This window comes from Glandiceps talaboti, chromosome 2 (genome assembly GCF_964340395.1).
Source record: "Glandiceps talaboti chromosome 2, keGlaTala1.1, whole genome shotgun sequence".
Taxonomy (NCBI): Eukaryota; Metazoa; Hemichordata; class Enteropneusta; family Spengelidae; genus Glandiceps; species Glandiceps talaboti.
Genome location: NC_135550.1, coordinates 26438025 through 26461163, shown reverse-complemented (window position 1 = coordinate 26461163; position 23139 = coordinate 26438025). Strand labels below are relative to the sequence as shown.

The 23139-nt window shown below is 36.0% G+C and overlaps 1 protein-coding gene across 1 annotated transcript in view; it reads left to right on the top strand.

Annotated features, from left to right (window-relative positions):
- The window catches only part of LOC144449856 (mitogen-activated protein kinase kinase kinase 9-like), a 40777-nt gene extending 24612 nt beyond the window's left edge, over window positions 1-16165 (top strand). Inside the window, exons 2-11 of the mRNA XM_078140415.1 lie at window positions 3078-3258; window positions 5882-6030; window positions 6524-6699; window positions 6961-7207; window positions 9765-9884; window positions 10358-10567; window positions 11256-11858; window positions 11919-12134; window positions 13073-13255; window positions 14016-16165. Of these exons, the coding sequence (XP_077996541.1) occupies window positions 3078-3258; window positions 5882-6030; window positions 6524-6699; window positions 6961-7207; window positions 9765-9884; window positions 10358-10567; window positions 11256-11858; window positions 11919-12134; window positions 13073-13255; window positions 14016-14242 (2312 nt within the window). The 3' untranslated portion in view covers window positions 14243-16165. The remainder of the gene's footprint in view (window positions 1-3077; window positions 3259-5881; window positions 6031-6523; window positions 6700-6960; window positions 7208-9764; window positions 9885-10357; window positions 10568-11255; window positions 11859-11918; window positions 12135-13072; window positions 13256-14015) is intronic.
- Window positions 16166-23139: the final 6974 nt, after the last annotated feature.

Here is a 23139-nt window from a genome sequence, read left to right as displayed (position 1 = left end):
TACATTGCTTGATTAGTTGGCTGCACCAAACCCCTTGTGTGTTTTGCAATCACAGATAGTGTACATATGTATGTGGTGAGACTGTATTAGTGTTCACATTATGTGACTGCTAAATTTGTAATACAGAGGTAGGATTCCTTCAGTTTTCAGCTAAAAATAATCACAATATAATAGAGCTGACTTTATATAACCGACATTCTTTTACTGTTGGAGTGAGTCTTGTGAATGTTTCTGATATGACAGATGTTTTGATAGTGCCAGTTTTGATCAAAAGCTTTTAAAAAATATTCATTAAAATATTGAGAAATTGTGGAATATGTTATTGTTAATAACACTTAACAGTACTTTTTAAGCTGACACAGCTTTTCATATTGCAATATTCAACTTTATCAACGAAAAAAGTTTTGGCAAACAAAAGCAACTATGCAATATCGGTCATAATTCCTTCTTAGATGTTGTTGCATACGTCAAGTGGAACAGCTTTTAAGACCTGTATTAAACATACTCACATGTATGTTCATAGTTATATGTCATTGAAACAAGAAATATGTCTGGTAAAAAGAAGCTGTCAAAACAAACGGCCCAGTGTCCTGACAAAATAAATCATATGGCAGCACATTGTTCACTTGATCTACCAAACATATGATACTCTTGTAATACTAGTGATTGGAGCATGAGGTGGCACTCATTCCACAACTACCAGGATACTGTTGTCCTTATTATTATCTTACTGTTGTATCATGCTGTCAGTTGTTCTTTGATCTTATACCTAAGTACACTTAAACTTATCATGCCTGCTTTCAATATAATACAGCAAAGTAGGTCAAAACATACATTATGATTATGGCAAAGTCAAAGCTGTATCATATCTGTGTGTTAAATGTCAGAACAGCTGTCTAAGGGAAATTACAAAATACAATATTTCAAAGAATGAAACTATAATCTGTAAAGCTGTTTTCACCAGATTTGTATTTTGTCTGTATCAGTACTGTCACCATTCAATGTGACCCATGTATTCTGAATTGATAGTGTGATACACACATATTCTGTGGAATTTATTACCCAGGAGGTCTTTTATATTTTCATTGTGTCAGTGTCTGAATTACATTCCTTTGATTCATATATGTTCTTTTATTCTGCTATTGGATTATTACTATTTCTTTTTAGTCCGATACAATTGCATATTCCTGAAAAAAACAACAGCATGCAGACTGTTGTGTATGCTTGTGTGAAACTTGTTGAATGTTCCAGCTGTACTCAATTTACCACTGTTTATATAAAAGTCACAGGAGTTTAACACTAATTACCCTTCCTAACAAGTGTTAGAAGTAATTTGTTATTTCTAGTGTCCAGAGATATTATTTTTCATCCACAGTTACACTATTTGGTGGCTGTTGCTGATAGTGCTTTCAGAAACCAAACAAATCTTAGAATTGAATTATTTATTTCAAATGTCTAGACATCTCGTGTTTTCATTTTGATAGTCAGGCACTCCTAATGTACATTTTGTAATTGTTTTTTAATTTCCTGTATTGTACACTTAAAGTAACCATGTTTTTGCCAAAACATTGAAAAATTATGTTTTCTTCCAAAGTCCAATATTCTTGTGCATATAATGATGGAGGTTGCCTTCTATGTTGTCATTTGCAGCCAAAGTAGATTTATACCCTGGACAAGTCTAATGAAGTTATAGGCAGTTATCACACTGTGGCACCAGCTGAAAGAAAAGTTGTCTGCCCACCACATTTACTTCACAAGTTTTCTCACAATCACAGACTGACCTGTGCTAACATGTGCTGGCCTGTAGATGTATTAGATTACAGTTTCTGTTGTTGACTGGTCTCCCTTTCATTTCCCTGGTGATCCAATCAAAGCATTGACCTCATCAAAATGTACCAATAGTGCTCCCATCTGGCTAACTCATGATTTTTTGGATGGATTCATTTATATGAAGTGTGAAAATTGTGTAAAATTTGTATTTGAAGTGATCCTACTCCTAGTCACTCAAGACAATATATATTGAATGTTGCAAAGGATGAACGTTTTTTGACATTAAATAAAAAGTGTCATACAGTTCACATGTATAGTACATTATTTGAAACTTTATTTACATGTAACAGGAAATCTATTTTATCAGGGTTAAAATGTAAGACTTCAAATGTTTATTGGTATGTAGTTACTGTAACTCTATATTAAAATGTGTTGACCCTTTACTCAAGATGGCAAAAAACTATGAAAGATGTCAAAGGGTAATATTGGCAACAATCATAATCTGCAAAGTGATGGAAGTTTTTGTAAAACACCTAGTGTGGCTGCCTTCCCTTATACATCCCAAATAATTGTGTCAATGAATTATATTGTATATGCGACAGTGACTGGTGTGTCAAAGACAAAATATTTTGTCATGAAATCAAAATGATCAGAACCAGAATTTCTTGTGAGTCATCACACCATAAGAAATGGGGAACACTAAAATATGGTTGGTCACGAGAAATTGCTGTACATAAGATTCAATGCCAATGGTGCATCAAATTGGCTTGGAGGGCACACTGACTGAGTTATACTGCAGAAATGAAAAACATTTGAGGTTCACTGAAGAAGTGTAAAACTTACAAAAATGAAACACTACACCTTCAAGAGTTGCACCAAGGAATAAACCCTCATCACAATCACCAGCTCAACAATTCTAAATAGATATGTATGCGATGTCATATTGTGAAAGTATGTGACAGGAAGAACAGCCATCCATCTTTTTCTTGGTTCATGTCAGATTCCTTCTATACAATGCAACCACTGGCATGTCTTTGTTCGTTTTGGATAACTATTTTGTATAATAAATAGCAAGAGCACTCACACACATACATCTATTTGTAGACAAAATAGACACTGCTGCTGATACAGCTAAATTATACAACACACATACAAATGTACAGCACAAATAGATATTGTTAAATGATTTATTTTACACATCCAGTATGGCGATATCAGTGTGGTGAAATACAAATATGAGAATGCTGGTAATTATAGATTGTACAAGAATAAAAATCAACTACATTTTTCACATTTTTATCTTGCAGTTCTACTTAGCGAGAAACTAGACAATACTGATCTGAGCAATAAGACTTTGAAGATCACTGACTTTGGCTTAGCAAGAGAAATCTACAAGACTACCCGTATGAGTGCGGCAGGGACCTATGCTTGGATGGCCCCAGAGGTCATCAAGGCATCTACATTTTCAAAGGGTAGCGATGTTTGGAGGTAAGAAACTCTTAGTTGGTGAACAGCTATCCATTGCACATTACTTATTTCCATAGCCGGAGTACTGAGTTTTGTAGACCAGGGTTGTACAATGAGAGTGGCGAACGTTGAGAAAACACATAAACCATGTAACAGAACACTACAAACAGATTTCCACACTGTGTAATCTTATTTTTGCATGTCCCATTGGACATTTTTAAAACATTAATTGCAAAAGTTAGGTAGATGATAAAATAACCCCCTCACAATCATGTCAGTAAGGACAATGTATGTGAGAGTTGTTTGATAAATTATTTGAGATATTTTTAAATAGCCTTTTTGTGTTTGAATTTACCGATGCACATTTAATATTACAAATTGTATTACTAGTAATCAACTAATCATACATAAAAACTGGATGTGTAGAATATATAACCTGGGGACAGTTTTATGTAAGGATGAATATAACAAAGCAGAGATAAAATACTAACAGGTGTTTGTCAAGACAGTGATGCAGGTAATATAGATAATTGAAAAAGACTTTACTGACTCAAACACAACAATTCTTGTCTTTTGAAAGGGAATGTAGAAAACATCAATTCATAGCTATCATTTTTTATTAGCTGCTCTATCAATGATGCAGAGCCTATAGTTCAGCTGTGTGTCAGTCAGTTTTTATGTCTTCGTCTTCAATGAAAGTGCCGACAGCATTGATATTTTGTGTGAATGCACTGTTATTAGAAGCCATTTAAATTTGTTCTTGGCCAAATGATACATGTTATGATGTAGTGTTCTATCACAATTAAAAATTTATAGGTATTTTGTGTAAAAATTATATGTCTGATCAACAGTCTCTTGTTATATGAATAATAAGTAAGTCGTACATTAGCGTTACATATAAAGTCAGTGTGATTTTACTAGGGGTCCATTATTTCAAATCACATTGGCACCATACATACATTTTGTACATGTAGAGTGTAGACAATGAAGAGGTTGCAGACAACTTAGTTGCTAAATCTCCAGCTATGTGAAATATGTTAAATGTGGTTATAAAATGATAACAGGTAAATGTTAATACTGCTAACTCCCAAGATGATGGGATCTAGGTTAATATGTGCATGATGTACCAGGACTTATCAAGGGGAATGACTTCAGTAGTAGGCAGAATTACAATATAGTAGGGAATGTTATACATAATTGACAGGTGTCAGCCAACTATGTGCCACTCTTTCCTCACACTAGTACATACACCTTAACACTTGCAGAGGTGTGCAACACAAGACATAAACGTAGTTCAGCCACGTATATGTATGCCAAAAGAAATGACAAGTTTTTACTTGGACAAGCTATAAACAATAAATAACCCTTGAGGCACAGTATTGGCCAAGACATATGTTGTTTATCTGTGCTTTCATTTATAAATATTTATAAATTTTTGAAAATTCACATACCACTGCAGAAATGTCATACTTCACTGATCATGTATATTGCAACACTGTGTTAAAGGCAAATGGAATCACTGCTGACACAAATTATTCAATACACACCTGTTTTGAAATGTTACCATCTGGGCATCAGAACAACTGCCCCAAATACTGTAATTTTGGTATAGCATGAGCTCTGTACCATTAGCCATCAGGAGATTCAATATCTTAAATAGGTCTGTGTTCATAATCATATGTTATTTTCCCTTTTACCAAGCCAATTATCTAATTTAGGAGAAGAAGTAGATAATAAATAAATATATAAATAAATAAATAAATAAATAAATACAGAATTGCCAAATTGTGACATTAGAAGGAGTTTACTCTAAAAGAAAAGAAAGCAAAGTATACCCAAAGATTGTATATTTTTGTACTGGTTCAGATGCCATAGACATCATCATGTACATGGATTCCATGCATGGACAGGATTATACGCCATGTACATGTACATAGATTCCATGCATGGACAGGATTAGATGCTATGTACAGGTACATAGATTCCATGCATGGACAGGATTAGATGCCATGTACATGTACATAGATTCCATGCATGTACAGGATTAGATGCTATGTACAGGTATTATAGATTCCATGCATAGACAGTATTAGATACATGTATATGTACACAGATTCCATGCATGGACAGGATTAGATGCCATGTACATAGATTCCATGCATGGACAGGATTAGATGCCATGTACATAGATTCCATGCATGGACAGGATTATACGCCATGTACATGTAAATAGATTTCATGCGTGGACAGGATTAGATGCCATGTACATGTACATAGATTCCATGCATGGACAGGATTAGATGCCATGTACATGTAAATAGATTCCATGCGTGGACAGGATTAGATGCTATGTACATGTACATAGATTCCATGCATGGACAGGATTAGATGCTATGTACATGTACATAGATTCCATGCATGGACAGGATTAGATGCTATGTACATGTACATAGATTCCATGCATGGACAGGATTAGATGCCATGTACATGTACATAGATTCCATGCGTGGACAGGATTAGATGCTATGTACAGGTACATAGAGTCCATGCGTGGACAGGATTAGATGCTATGTACATGTACATTCATAGGACCTGTTATTCATTTCCTTATTTTGTTGTTCTCTCCTTACCTTTCTTCTTCTAGTTACGGAGTATTACTATGGGAACTACTAACGGGTGAACTTCCTTACAAAGGGATTGATGGATTAGCCGTGGCCTACGGTGTTGCTGTCAATAAATTAACACTGCCTATACCTTCTACATGTCCATTACCTTTTTCAAGAATTATGGAGGGTAAGTCACTGAATACAATATGCAAAAAGAAAGGAATCCAAATCATCGATGTATGTGTGTCTGTGTCTGTGTCTGTGTCTATGTCTGTGTCTGTGTCTGTCTGAGACTGTTTGTAGGACTGCATTTTAACATCTTTTCCTCACTTTGGTTGTTTTACTGAACTTAAAATACAGGACAAGGTGAAATGTCTATGTAATGAGTTGGAGTGGAATTTATTGAAAAAAGGACATGTTCTCCCTTGAAAGTGATGATAAAATAGTGTATCTAAGTATATGTTACTTTAGTTGTTGTCTGTTGTTTTCTAGGTGTTCATGGCATTGAAATATTAAATTCATGACAACATTTGCAAACTATTTGAATTTCAAGTGTGGATTTTTGTAGACTTTATATATCATTGACACTTTCTTATGTGACTGTCATTGTTAGATGTTGGCAGCACATCTATGATATTTTATGGTTTAATGATGAATGACACCACTTTTTGTTGTCATAGATTGCTGGAATGCAGATGCACACGAACGACCTTCATTCAGAGAGATCCTGGACCAGCTCAATGAAATCGCTGATTCTGCATTTATCAACACACCTCAAGAATCATTCCATTCAATGCAAGAAACTTGGAGACAAGAGATCGAAGAAATGTTCAATGAACTCAAGATGAAAGAGAAGGTAGGGTTGTTTTCCATATGTAAGAAGTGTAAGTTTTAATTGAACAATGTTTCACAAGAGTGAAAATCAAGCAAAAGTGTAGAATGTTGAAACTGTTTTCGATGATTATGAAATATAACATCAAAAGAGCATGGTTTAATTTGGCCTCAACAGACATTGCACAGAGGGACAGTTGGAAATGGGTGCAATCATTGTCTCTGATAGACTGTTTCTCTGCCATCCAATAGCCAATTTTTTGTGTCTTGTCAATCATCTTTTCAGGAGTTGCGGTCAAGAGAAGAAGAGCTGTCCAGAGCTGCTATCCAACAGAAATATCAAGAGGAATTTCTCAAGAGACGAGAACAGGAGCTTGCTGAGCGAGAGATTGATCTGCTAGAACGTGAACTAAATATCATGATATTACAACAAGAGCAAGAGAAGCCTACCCCTAAGAAACGCAAGGGCAAGTTCAAGAAAAGTAGGCTCAAGTTAAAGAAAGATGGTGCAAAGAGAATCAGTATGCCTTCTGGTAAGTTACACTGAGCATTGCCGTAGGCCATTGCAGAAAAAAGCTTTCACTCTCAAACACAATTGACATGTCATGTAGCTGCAGGTAATATAATTCTGACAAAGTAAGTTACAAAGTGTTCTGAGTAAACTACTTCTAAGGCAACAATAGCTATGACTGAAGCATTTATTGGGACACTTTTGTTATGTATAACGACTTATTCTTGATGTCGTACATCCTAAAGATTAAGTCCATACTCAATTTTATTTTTTCATGTTTACACTGTGGTTATGATGTCATACATTGTGCATGTATGTATAGAATAAAGAACAAGTTTACCTACAGATAGGTGACATGATTTACTTCAGAACATACAACAGCAAGAGTACATAATTGTCAGAGGTCAGGTAAAAAAAACACCCACCCCCTCCCCCACCCACTCACACTCGTGTATCACAGCTTTTTCAGCTGTAAGAGTGGTTGTCTACGACTTATTCCTTACATCACTGCATATGTAAGATTGACTGAAAAGAAGACACCTCAACATCATTAGTTTATTCTCATGCCTTATTATAAGATGTTGGTTGGTTCCCTTGAGAACACTGAATGTTCACACTTGTTATTGTATAACTGTTCATTCATGAGTTGTTCTCCTTGAGTATTGAAATATCATCACCCTAGAGACTTCACAGTGTTCTTTGCTCAACTATTAAACCTTTCAATGATTCTGAACAGATTTACCCAAATAATTGAAACTCGCAGTCATTCTCTGATTTGCCATGCTGATGAAAAGACTGCTGTACTGCTAGCTGTGCAGATTTGTCAGAAATTGAAGCCCTAACAAGAGATAGGCATGTTTGAGTGTCCTTTTTGTTGTATATAACATTTGACATTTTTATATCTAAATTTAGAACTCCCTAATTAGGAAGATTTTTTAGGAAAAATTTCACCATTAATTTTGAGGGAGAGAAAGAGATAAGATATCCTGAAGAATTGGGTAGCTTTGACCTACTTTTACTATTTTACTACTTTTCACCATAAAGGAAGTTTATAATGTCAGGCAGTTGTGAGATCCACAGACTTGATGTAATTTTAATCTGAATTTTATTGCAGAAACAATTTGATCAAATTTATTCCTGGCCAGACATGGTTTTGTTATTTTCATTTGCATATTTCTTTCACATTATACATAAGTTAGTAGTGTATTTCATCCAAAAATAATGAAAATGCAATATTCCTCAGAATACTTCAAATTTAAGGATTACTTACAAGAAATATAACATATACAGTGTGCTAGTCACAAAAATAGGATTTGTCATATTTTACTCAATTTAATAAATATCATAGTTGATGTACCAACTATCTAAAATATTCTATTACCAACCACAAATTCATCTGTTTAATCCCTATGATAGCAAAATTGAATCTTCAAATTCATTTTATTGCCATTTACTTTTTGAAAATTTAAAATCCCTTTAGTTCTATCATTGGATTTATACCAAAATAGCATTGAAACCTACTTTGAAAGATGTAGGCCAAGCAGTGAAAGTTCATGGTTGTGGAGAGTTCAATGATATTAAGGATAAACTGACCACACATATATACATGTAGTGTGTGTGTTCCCATGTCCATTTGTTTTCAATAAGGATCAATCTTACTTGTCCATTTTAGAAAAACCACAAGAATGTTGTCAACAGGAAGTGAGTGGAGCAGCTCCACCAAAAAAAGCTGACATAAGTCCATTTATTAGACAAATAGCTGTAGTTTGGAACTTATACACATTCCTGACATTGTCACATGGCAGCTTTCTGTCGTTACTATGATGGTAGTACCTTATTTAGGATATAAGGTCTTTTCAGGTCTCCAGATGAAACCAGATTTCTAAAAGACAATTGCCAGAAATCCTGGTAGAAAATATACTCGATGATTTAGGATTTTAACACTGAATCTATGAGGGCAGCCCTCACTGAAGTTCTTGGGAGATAAATCCTTATATATGCTGCAAGAACTATCCAGTATAAATAAAAGTTGTCATTATATATATATCACATGTATTTCTAAATTTCTCACATTCAGTTTAATACCAATGTTTTCAAACTTTATGAAAAATACAGAAAACTTACAGTATAGTATTTGTGGTTTCAAGAGTTTGACTTGTAAACCTGTGAATCAATGATTTTGCAAGATGGATGACCATTTTGGCACAATAACAACAGGACAATTGTGCTTTTGATAAAGTATGGTATTCACATGTACCTGTGACAAATATCATACTGGTAGCCCCCCCCCCCCCCCCCCCCCCTCAAAAAAAAAAAAAGAAGGTAAATGCCCATGTAATTGTAGGTCATTCACTCAATGTATGTACAAGTGAGGAGTAATGACCCCAGAATAAAGCTCTTGTCGTGGAGTGTATAGATAAAAACACCAAAGTGTCTTGTAACAGATACATGTATGGTTCCAGACTAGCATCCCAGGCAGCAAATTAACATGGTGTCATACTAGCATACATAGCCGCCATACAGCTCTGTTTATGACGTTGTTATTACAATGCCAATTTTCCAACTTTTAATCCTTCCAGATTTCCAACACAAGATAACAGTTCGACCATCTCCAACTCCTGAAAGGAGAAGTGTTAGATTACCAAATACACCTGAAAGTCCTCCAGCCAGTCCCTTGCCTAGACTGAGGGCAATAGCATGTAAGTAAATCAGTCCTTTGCCAAATCTAATAGCTTGTAAATCAGTACCTCGCTAGACAAAGGGCAATAGCATTAAATGTAAATCAGCCCCAAGCCTAGACTATTGATATATATGTTTGAAGTAACTGACAAGGAAGTATGGTATTTGGACATATTGTGATACTATTAAAGTTAACTTCATCTAGTAAGGTATGTAAACATATCTCTTTAGTATATCTTTAGTATTTTTTCTGAAATTTTCATTACCAATATTGACAACCATTTGTCTTATTTGAACTGACATGATTTGTTCCCATTTTGACTTACATGTTCTTTTGACTGGAAACTGACTGGAAAGATGGCTAAACTTACATTGGGGGAAAAGCAGATCATGATTAGGTATATTAAACTGGGTTTACAATAGTGTATGTGTGTTGTATTGTCATGATTGTAAACATGCTATTATTTTCATTTGTTTCTTCTTTTCCCTGTAGTACCACCTAATTTCAAACCTCAGGTAAAAGGCAAGACCTGGGGGCCTAGTAGTGTCCATCAGAAGGAGAAGGAGAAACGAAGGCAAGCTGCTAAGATGCGTTCATTTTCTGATGGTGGTAACCTTCAGTGGTCAACCAGTGCCCCAAATCTTGGTAAAACACTCAGGAGTTATGGGCCAACGCCGGTCTTTAGCTGTGTACAGGAAGCTGGTATGTGAAATATCACTGTTATGATAAAGTAGAACTATATGCAGTATACAAGTATATCATAATACAACAAGTTGTGTATATACATGTATATGAAAAGTCTAATAGTGGTGGTATATAGATGAAAAAAATACTGTACCAAACACATTAATGCACTCATTCAAAAGCTAGGGTTTCAATGCCAGTGTCTCAGTGTTCCAGGGGTTGTCGATGGTCGAGTGGTTAGCTCATACACCTCTTACCTCTGCAGTCTGGGTTGGAACTTGCCTGGTGATGACTGGTTTTGATTGAAAATTAACAAGGTCTGTATGTAAGAAGGATGATGTTCAGTTTGACCCTGCCAAACAACACAGGTTATGATCCATTTACTCTAGTTTCCTCCTGCTTTTCAAAACTAGTGCACTAGGGTGCTGCTCATTTGCCAACTTATCAACAATGGGTGAATAAAGATTGTTATTGTTGTCAGTACCGTAGTATTGTTTTTCTCACATAAGTGTTTATCTTATCAGTGGAGCCATATTATATAGGATTATAGAGGATGGTTCTTTTGTTCATGACCAATTTATTGTGTAGGTTGCCTGCTGGACAACTGTTTTTAACACGTAAATGTTGATCCTAATCCGAACTGAGCCTTTAATAGACACGTTTAGCGTACATATGTTGAGCTGTTCTTTTGCTACATTTCCTACAGAATTTGAAGATGATGAATGGCCCGAGGAGCTTGGGATGCCTAAGCATTGGAAAGACATTCCACAGGGTGATGACAGATCACCAAGTAACACATTACAGAGAGCTAAAAAACGGACAAACATAGGCCTGTATGGTGCAGCTGCAATCCTTGCCTCAGTAGCAGTCGGTTTTGACATTAGGACAGTCAACCTTCAAATATACCAAAGTGGGGCATTAGACAAAGAAAGGGATCGCTTTAGTCCTCTGACCATATCTGATGATGAAAATCCAGAGGACAGTCCAATGCACAGACCAGCATTTGAAGTAGATTCTGCCAAGAGGAATTCCCAAGTCAATTTTGATATGGTAGGGGCATCGCCTACACCATCAGCATCGTCTACACTTAGACTGATACAAGGGTCACCACTCTCATCAGAACATTCCTCACCAGAGCACAAGAAGCAGGACTCATCGTACTCAGTGTTTGATCACCCAAGGACTCCAATAACTGTTAAAGAGAATGCTGCGTTTACTTACAGGGATGAGGAAGAAACCCTTAAATTTAATGATTACGCAACTCAAGTGCTACAACAACATATAAACCAAGCACAGCAGCAGCAGCAGCATCAACAACAGCAGCAGCAGCAGCAGCAGCAGCAACAGCAGCAACAACAAAACCAGAAACCTCAGCCACCAACTCCTCCAGTTCGCTCTCATAGACGGACATCATCAGAAGGGAGTGCAAGCAGTTTTTCACACAAGAGAACCCCATCTGATAGTAGTAGCCCCATCTATGTGCCATCACCACGAAGGGATGATACTGGTACACCAAGGAATGGAACGGATCGGTCACCAGGTTTGCGAGACCCTCCTCCACCTCCTCCAAGAAGAAGTAGCACAGGTAACTTATAATGTTACACATGTTTGTCAAACTTGCAAACTTTTCTCTTATTTGTTACCCCTATATATCAGTTTGTATAGCTAGGTAGGGAAAAATACAAATGAGTTTATTACATGTATTTTTAGAACTGTAATCAGACTGACTTGGTTGTCAGTGGCCAAGTGGTTAAACCACTTGTCTCTTACCACTGTGATCAGAGTTTGAACCCATTCTGGGTATGATTAAATTTACCACGCTGTAAGTAAGAAGAGTGTTGTTCAGTTGGACTCTACCATACAATAAGGGTTTTCCCCGGGTACTTCGGTTTCCTTCTGCACTAACACTGAATCAAAGGAGCCTATAAATGGGACTAGCTCCTGTTGGTTATCCGATAGATAAATAAATAAATAAATAAGACAAGGCCCTTGATATCAGAGTAAACAAATTTTGTAAGTTTGAACAAAGCTGTTGTATGCAGAAAATTCTACTACATGTATATGCTTAGACAATGCATATCATGTTGCATACACTGCAAGGAAACTGAAACAACATTCAGAAGTTAAGGATCATTATTTATTGTTACCATAATATACTGTAGTCTTATGTATAGTTGGTATAATTGAATATTATGTATGATGTATCTTGTATTCTTATTTGTAATTGTACAACTGTGTGTCTTTAGTATAATTTAGAATCTTGTCTTACAAGAAAAAAACTGAATATTAAAAACACAAAAAACTATTATTATTGTAAAATTTACAATTTATGAGTGGAATTTGTCTATTCGGTCAACTCCAGATTCAAGAACTATGGGGTATTACTTTGGCAAATTTGTGTAAAATATTACATCTTTGCTACGTCCTTTTTGTAACAATATACCAATACTACCATGGCTGACTTGTCTTGTGTTATTCACATAATCATGAGTTAAACCAACTGATATTGTATTCTATCTGTAGTTCTGACTCCAGAAGCTCTTGGTCCAGAAAGGCCACGTACCCTAGATATCCAGCCAAGACCTAGGCCACAGGTAGCCAAGACGAGGTACCAGTCACCCTCCAGGTACCCCTCTCCATCCAGGTATTCAACATCGAGTGCCGCAGCCAAGGCTTCACCAAGTAGAACACCAACCAGTAAGTATAGTTACAAAATGTTATTGTGTAAATGTAATCATGTATGTAAATGAAGCATGTTCATTCCATGTGCACAAAATTGTGTGAGTGCACGTCACATGTATATCTTTATGAAATTTGTTGTTTCAGTAAACATATATAATAGCAACAGATCTCCATGCCATGTGAGTGCCATTGTAGTACTCAGAGGTATTTGCACCTGTGCTTGTGGTGTTTTCTCCTCCACTTTCACTCGGTATGCTCTTAAAAAGTATATTTGTAGAAAACATTGCAAGCACTCCTCCAAATACCCAGAGTATGCTACACTTGCACTGTAAAACACTGTCATGGTGTTCTGTCATGGTGTAATTCAAATCAGCACAACAAATTCTTTGTTTGAGACAAGTTCTCTCAGTGACTTCTTTGTGTTGTTAGTCTTCCAGATAGAGGAAGTGGCAGCCATAATACTTCAGTTATTATGACACCAAAATTATATTTATGTTTTGTTATGATAGAACTCAAATGAAGTGTTACAAAATGTGTAATGAGTTAGAATGAGGCAACCTTTTATGAAGTTTACATGAAGTAACCCCATTTGTAAAATTACCTAGACTGTAGACAGTTTGTATTTATATTGTTTCTAGCATTTCATTCAATTATTATAACTTTTGTATAATGTTTGTTTATGAAAATGTAATTGATCTGTCAATACAAAATTGAGAAAGAAATCCAGCTGTGAACTTTTTTGTAAGGTCAAATAATGAAAACTTGCCTTGTTTGATTCTTTCAGGTGTCAAGAAGCCACTAAACAGAACCAAGGTAGAAGCTGGTGAGGCAAATGCTTACCAAAGGGTACGTTTCTCACCTCAGTCAGCCTCACCACCAAATTATAGGAAAACACTGTTGGACGTTGATATGGAAGGTCAAAGTGCAGATGTCACATTACCTCTTGTACAGCACAACCAAAATCCTCCTAAGAAGCCAACAATAGGAGAGCTTGAAAAAGAATTCCTATAGCAACAACAGTTACAGTTGTGATGTCAACTTGCCAAACATGCAAACTAGCACTGTTCCAAATGAATCACGACAGAGAAGATGTTAAATTCTGTCTGTGTAACACTTCCAAAGTAGGGCCTGGATGCCTTAACTGAATGATTGAGACTCCATTAGAGAGAAACCTCAGGGTAACCTTTATACAAAGGGGATGTGTTTGTAGAAATAGGACAGGTTTTTATCTGAGATTACTACATGGATGGGCAACAGGGCAATGCTGGAGTCATTCAACTCAAGTACTAAATCAGACATTTGAAACTCAACCTATCCACTCTCATTACCAACATTAAGATTTTTAATACAGGACAAGACTAGCAATAGAATCAAAGACACCACACTAGGAAATACAAAAGAAAACAAGGGTTTTATGGTTGAGTTTTATAAAAGCCTATAATTGTGCAAAATGCATAATACACTTGGAGCTGATCTGAGAGGGATATACTAGCAGTCAATACTGAGTAGAATCTATACAAGCAATAAGCTATAAAATAGTTTACAGGTGTCTGTAGCCACGGATGGAATTAGTTCGGTGTGTTCAGTATGTGCCTTGAAAACAAGCTGAATTAGGCAACTGTAACATTGTCAGAAGGACTAGTAGTCCTTCCAGTGACAGTATCCGGTGAGGAGGGCTTGCACACCCTCCAGTTAGATAGGATCACTGCAGGAAGGGCTAGTGGTCCTTCCAGTTAGACAGGGTCACAGGTAGAAAGGGCTGGTGGTCCTTCCAGTGAGACAGGATCATGGGTAGAAAGGGCTAGTGGTCCTTTCAGTTAGACAGGATCATGAGTAGAAAGGGCTAGTGGTCCTTCCACTTAGATAGAGAGGATCATGGAGGAAGAGCTAGTAATCCTTCCAGTTACACACACAGCTTCGCGATGGGAAGTCATTCCATTTGTCAGAGATTTTTGTGGGAAGATCCAGTCGTTGTCACATGAAGGCATGTGTTGATGGGAAGGGCTGGTAAATGATCTGTTTAGGCATAGAGGACCAAATTTGTCAAGAAAGAATGCAAGGGATCAAAAGCAATTTGAATTTTCACACAATGTTTCCGAAGGAATAAAACTTACAGAATTCCTTGATAGAAATGTTAGTTGGAAGAAGACTACATAGTCAGGCAGATAGTGTAGCTTGCATGGAAAGTGGATGGGAAGCAGGGCTATTGCAAAGCTTGGAGGGAAGTTGGTGGGAAGAACTTAATGGAATATGGGTGAATCTGAAAACAGTCTGAGGATAATGGAATCAGTTATTGGCACAATGGTGTGTCATGGTTAGTGTATGTGAGGAGTGAATTCTTGTCTGGAACAAGAACTTTTACTGAACTTCTATTTGAAGGCTACGGTAGTGATTATTTTCAATTTGACCAAGATTTTGATAATTTTTTTTGTCCAGTTCAAAGAACGCAATAAATTGTTTCAGGGCTTTTGACTTGTATTTGTAATATTTAGGCTTGTTGAAAATATATTGTGTACATGTTTGTATGTGAAATCAAAGGCTTTTGATTACTGTGCTCAAAGGGGGGAGATTTCTATTGAAATATGTGGAATGATATTTCATAAGTCACTTATAACCTGAATGAAATTTAAAATATGAAGAAAAAAATGGAAAAAGAATGGACTGTAAAAATGACAAAAATATGTCACATATACCTCAACTATATACAGCTCCATATTCAACAATTTGGTGTGACTGCCCTCAGTTTTGGGATAGTGTGTTTCTTTTGTTTTTGTATATTATGTAAATTCCCAGTGAACTGTTGTTGGTGGCAACCATCTTTGCAAGTAGAGCATTGGCTGTTGCCTCAGGTATCAGCATTTAGAATTACATTGCATATATTTCTTTGATTTCAATTAACTACTATTATAATCGTGAATCTGTTTTTAAAAAAGTGCAGTGGGCAAAAGTTTTCCAAATATATTTTCCAATTCTTGTGAAGACCAAATGATAACAATAATGTGATTTTCCTAAAAAAATGAAAAAAATATATATGAACGTTGAAATACTTAATTGTAATTTACAAAACTTCTCTGAGTTGTGGATCATATGTTGGGAAAAAGAAAGGTGTATTTAGTTTTGGTATATTTTGTTGTAAGGTTTCAAGTTAAATTTGCATTTTTGGTTGCTGGAATGGGTCAGATAAACTTCAAAAAAAAATAATTTGCATTTAAATAGTATATGAATAGCAACTCTAAAGTTCAGAATTGTAATTATTAGTTGTCTATATTTCATTTTCATAGTACTCAGTATGTTTATTTTCGTTGTTGAAGTACTCTGTGTTAAGTCAGACCACTTAACATATTTCTTTATGTGTTGTTGCCTTTGTTTTGTCCAGAATAAGACTATAATGTAGTTATATTGCATTTTATTGGTCAATGAAACCCTAATCTACATATGCACATCTGCTTAATGCACCAATCATGAAGCTGAACAACGTTTTGATAACGAACTGGATATTTTACCTTTGAGATGTTATTTTAACAGATGAATGTGTAAGATCGATACCTGTGAGTATAGTGCATTGTCAAGTTCATGTTCAACAGTTTGTGTGCAGCAGGAATATCAACACCTATCTCATATCAGGATGTATCAACCTTCTCCATACACTTCTGTGTTCTGTTTTATAGAATATTATGTCTTTTACAGTCAAATCATGATTTTATACCAGTCAGTGAAAAACAGATAAAACAAACGTTAAATCAGGAAGAGAGGAAAGCTGGCAGCTTGAAATTGTACTCGCAAAAATTGAAAGTATGCTAGCATAAAGCAAGGATATTTATTGGCACATGCTAGCAGAAAGGAAGGATGTTTATTAAATGACATCAAATCCATTGCTGGATTCTTCTATTCTGAAAATCTATCGGAAACTATCTTTTGAAGGTGTTATTTCAAAACTAAGGTAACAAACTTTGCTGTTTTGTGAGATTTTAACAGGCCTTTGTATTTTGTGGGTAAGTTGAGAGTGGTTAAACCACATTATCTACTAAAACCCTTCCTCTTCCTGGTGAAGTTCTTTTCTTGCTATCAACTTCTTCATTCTCAGACTTATGTGTACAGGTGGATATTGGAATGAATTCCATCAATAATGTGAAATGTCATGTGAATGGTTACTGTGTTGAGCTCAAAACAAAAAGTCAGTCCTTTGCAAAGTAACTTCACTCTAATTATTATAGTTATGGTAATTGAAATTGTCAACATATGTCACTCTCAGTGGTTTTGCCCACAGTACAAAAAAAATGTGTGTGTTTAGACACAAGTCAAGTCAAGTTGAAGTGTTGTTATTCTGTGCTCTGGAAAACTGGTGCATTGTGAATTAGCTAAAATGGGACCAGTCTTGTCAACATTGCCAGCTGAAATTGTCCTTAGTGTTATAATACATGTATTTGAACCTGTGTACAAGTGGAGAACTGTGATAGAAAGACAATCATGTTTTGAAGAGCTGTGATGTCATAAGGATATGCTGATTACCTGACTGCATTTGACGTTGTATCAATATTTAGCCATTCTCTCTCTCTGGAATTGACATCAGTATGTGTATGACTTGTCCATATTTGACGTCACATGAAATTGTATAGATTTTTGTTCATATTTGGCATCACATGCAAATGTGTCAATCTTGCCCATATTTGGCATCACATGCAAATGTGTAAATTTTGTTTATATTTGGCAGAACTGTCCATATTTGGCATGACATGCAAATATGTACATTTGCTTTGTATTTGGCAGAACTGTCCATATTTGACATCACATGCAAATATATAAATCTTGTCCATACATGACATCACATACATATGTGTCCATTTTTTTCTTATCTGACATCACATATATCTGGATTTGTATAATAGTTCTTGTACATTTTGTGGCAGGCAGTACTATAACCAGCCAAAACTGGTAGGACTTTTGATCATTGTTAACTATAGTCTCAACATCTATCACAATCTCCTACAACTATTGTCCAGTTCTGAAATTGATTTATTTCTACTAGACTTCACCCATTCTACACAAGTCTATCTTTCATGCAACATTTACATTACTTCACATAGAGATTCCAAAATAAGGGACCAACATGACTTTCTCTTTAAACATGGCTTACTTCATGCTTTTATCCTGTATTCACAAGTTGTCATGGCAACATTTTATGTAAGTTATCGATGTTGTGTCAGATCAGATGCAAACATATGTGTGTTATGTACTCAAAGAAACTGCTGAAAATTGAAATGCAATCTTACACTGTATACTAAATATCAAGTGGCTATCTAATGGTAGTTTTTTTGTTCAAAATGATATCATTGGTACAGTTCTATTATGATTTTAGATGTTCTATATCTTAATCCTTTGACAGTAATATACTGTCGTAAAGTTCAAACCAAGGTAACAAACATATTTGCTGAGCGAGAGACCTGAAATAAGATTTTGTATAGAATTGCTGTGAATGTTGTGCTAGGTGTGATAGCACAGTTGTTTTTTCCTTGATACTGTGCACTTGGTTGATGATAATCATAGAAATGCTTGCAGATGTGTAAGCTTATATTAAATCTGGGTAAAAAAAAAAACCAAGCTAATGTATAGTTGTAATATTTCACCAATATACATGTATTTGTACAGTAGCTTTAATTGTTGTAGTTGATGTAAAAAATCTTCAATATTGCTGAAAGCATGTGTAAAAGTCAAGGGGAAAATTTGCTATAAGCATTGATATTCAAAGTATTTAAAAAATTACAGTCAGACAACAGAACAGATACAGCAGGTTTGAAGTTTAACTTGTATTCAGACTGCCTTACTAGGTCAGAAGAGGACTATCTAATGAATGGCCCTTCCATCATCCAAAAGGGAAAACAGCATAACTATACTAGTTGCCTTTTTCTCATTCAATATATACCCCCAAAACGTATTGGGGTATTTTATGTATATTTTGTGTTTCTTTTGTATTATAATTGATATTGTGCTATCTATCTATTGTCTATTATTATTGTTATTATTATTGTCATTATTACAGGATAAAAGGAACAGAACAAAACAATTTTCATTTTTGTAAGTATATTTACCATTGAGGGAGTCAGACAATAAATATGAAATGAAAACATTTTTCACAAACCCTGCTTTGTGTGTTTTTAGTACAACTGATGAATGGTAAACTGTCAGTGTCAGGAATGGTAAACCGGTATGTATGTGTGTCAGTGTCAGGAATGGTAAACTGGTCTGTATGTGTGTCAGTGTCTGTGAACAGTTTATCATTAAGTCATTGCTGAAGTGGAGAATATCAAAGCATGCAATAAGGATGGTAAATGATGTCAGTGTGTGTGTGTGTGTGTGTGTGTGTGTGTGTGTGAGTCTGACAAAGAACATTTTATTGTTTAAAGTTGTAATAAGATTCAAAGCAGTGTCACTTGTTGGTGGAGGGGTTGTTCCCAAACTGTAGGACTGATAGTAAGAAATTGCTTGCAATACAGACAATAAACAAAGGACTAAATCAAAATGACTGAATAAAGTATAATGTTCTCAAATATTTTACCTTCAATATATAAAGCTTATATCTTGTTTTTATATGCTCTTTCCAATAGTTGCTTAAAAGTCTAACTACCTACCCAAAGTGATGTGTTAATGTTAGGTGTATGTTGAACAGATTTTTTAGCACAACTGAACTGAGGTTCAGTAGTGCTATAGGGATCGCCCGGCGTCTGTCTGTCTGTGTGTGTGTGTGTGTAAACAACTTAAAGTCAAAAACTGCTGAACCGATTGCCATGATATTTGGTGGGTCCATTACCTTGGGTGTCTAGTTGGGAAATTGTTCAAATCAAAATGATCGCATCACAGGTGTGTGATTTGGGTCAAAAAATGTGATTTTTGGTCAAAAAACTTAAACTCATAAACTACTGGGCAGATTGGTGCGAAATTTGGTGGGAAGATTCTTTAGGAAGTGTAAAGTAAGATTTGTTCATGACATGATGATTCCATCAGTGATATGCAAATTAGGGCTAAAAATGTGTCTTTTTGGTTAAAAATCTATAATTCCAAAACTACTGAGCAGATTGGGCTGAAATTTGATGGGGATGCATCTAGGGATGTATGGATGAAGATATATTAAGCATACAATAATTTCATGAGTGATATGCAAATTAGGTGTAAGAATGTTCATTTTTGGTCAAAAACTTATATCTCAAAAAGTACTTGGTCAATGAGTCTGAAACTTGGTGAGATGGTTCCAAAAGTGGTATTCTGCAGATTTTCGTCAATTTTTTTTGACAAAATTGACCCTAGCAACCATGACCACACCCTTAGCAACAACCAAATGGTAGTATACTTTGGTCAAATAACAACATCATCTGGTAGGCAAGTGAGTAAACATTCAAAAAATGTATGCAAATACCCTAGCAACCATGACCACGCCCATAGCAACAGCCAAACGGTGGTGTATTTCACAAAGATAACAACAGGGTTTAATAGACAATTGAATAAACATTCAAAAAATGTATGTAAATTTGCATAGCAACAAGACCACACCCATAGCAACAGCCAAATAATCACATGTATTGCAAAGATAACAACAGGAATAGAAAGACAAATGAATAAACATTCAAAAAATGTATGCAAATACCCTAGTAACCATGACCACGCCCATAGCAACAGCCAAACGGTGGTGTATTTCACAAAGATAACAATGGGGTTTAATAGACAATTGAATAAACATTCAAAAAATGTATGCAAATACCCTAGCAACAAGACCACGCCCATAGCAACAGCCAAATGATCACGTGTATTGCAAAGACAATATCAGGAATTCATACATAAGTGAACAAAAACATACATAAATGTATGCAAATATATCTAACAACATGACCACACCCATAGCAACAGCCAAATGATAGCATTTATCGTAAAGATACATGGTTGGATAGGCAACTGGATAGTTATTCAGCAAATGAACACCTATTGTTAGCATGGACTAGCATATGGATAAACATTTTTAAAAACTGTACAGTTGTGCTACAACGCCATTGGCGGTATTTTTTCTATCTATGGTGAAAACCAAAACAGATATAGAAAGAGACTGCAGAGATTAAAACATTGTTCCACTGTATATGTACTAGTAAGAGGGTCATAGACCAAGGAGGGGCTTTCGTCGACTATCTGGTCTTTCACTGCACTATCTACCTCATGTCTATGACAGTGCAACCTACATTAGTGTTTCATTACCATTACCCCTGAATAATACGTGCTAAGTCATTGTTTGTACGTTTTAAGTCGTTTATGCCAGACACTAATATCTGAGACAAGGTAGTAACAGAAGCCACGATAACAAACTTTTGAACGCCATTCATGTACTTTATAGGTTAATAGGTTAGAAAACCATGCTTTCTACCCTTTTTCGGTCTTTGATCTCTATTACGTAGGAACAATGCTGAAGTGACCCCCCCCCCCCCATTGACTATGAGGATCACATTTAGTTGGCGGTTTAGGAATCGTAATATTGGCTTGTATTCTACAGAGTGCAACGTGCAACGTGTTGGTGTACATTGATACCACATCAATAGCAACCAGTCAGGGCAACCAGTGTTACGTTTTCATTGATCTCAACCAATTAAAGTTTTCTTATGAAATCTGTTGAGTCTTTAATGTACGTTGGTTGGCCTCTGCCTTTAAAAGCAAGGCTGAAAAAAGCCTTTCGGATCATATTATGGTCGAAATACTAGCATCTCTGTTTGATGTCTTTAACTGCAGTAACCTTGAAAAACCAGTCTCTTGGCTAACTGACCTTTAGGGACCGGTCAGTTTCTCCAGCCTGGGGGGGGGGGGGTCGGTGGATTCTTCCATCGGGCCGACAAAAAGTCACTGACCCCCCCCCATATGTAAAACCCAAAACAGGCTGAACCCCCCCCCCCCATCACTTGATTCTAAAACACGATGACACCCCCCCCCCCCACATACAATATTCACATGACAGGTATTTTTTGATCTTGACTCAGTGTGGACTGCTTGACTGTCTCGCAAATACTTTATAAGATCCCGGGTTAGCACTATCATAATTATAATTATTGACTACACAGGGTAAATATATTCCACAAGGAGTTTAATAGCACCTTGACAGTAAAAGGTAGGGGGAGCTGGAGAAGGGAATATGTACACTCTTATAGGGGGTCTCCACCTAGAAGCCCTGGAAGATTTTTACATTTTGAGACTATTTCAGACACTTTCAGACAATAATTTACAAGCTTTATAAGATAACACCAACATGTAAAAAGGGTTGAAATATTTTTCAAATGTAGTTTAATGACATCTTGACAGTAAGAGGTAGGGGAAGAGCTTGAGACTGGGACGTGTGCACCTGTGGGGGTCCTAGGGGGTCTCCCTAGAAGCCCTGGAGGTTTATTACTCTGTGAAAAGTCCATCTTGAGACTATTCAGACACTTTTAGACAATAATTTCTAAGCACTACAAGACACCACCAACATGTAAAAAGCAACTACATAGGGTTGAACTATGTGTGAAATTTAGTTTGATAGCAACTTGACTGGAAGAGGTAGGGGAAGAGCATTGAGACTGGAATGTGTCCACCTCATGGGGGGGGGGGGGTCATAGGGGGTCTCCCCCTAGAAGCCATGGAGGTTTTTTACTCTTAAAGCCGATTTTAGGCTATTCAAACCCTTTCAAACTATAACCTCCAAAACTACTCTTTATAACTTACAAAATAATCAAGTTTGAACCAGCTTTGGGAAATGCTTCCACTTATTAACAAACTTTATCTAACAACCAATAGTTGGTTATATGGTAAACGCAATGTCATACACTATTTAATATTGATGGTGTTTGGAGTTCCATTCCATTTATTACTACTGACATTACTATGTTTTGCAGTGAAGACGTAGTTTC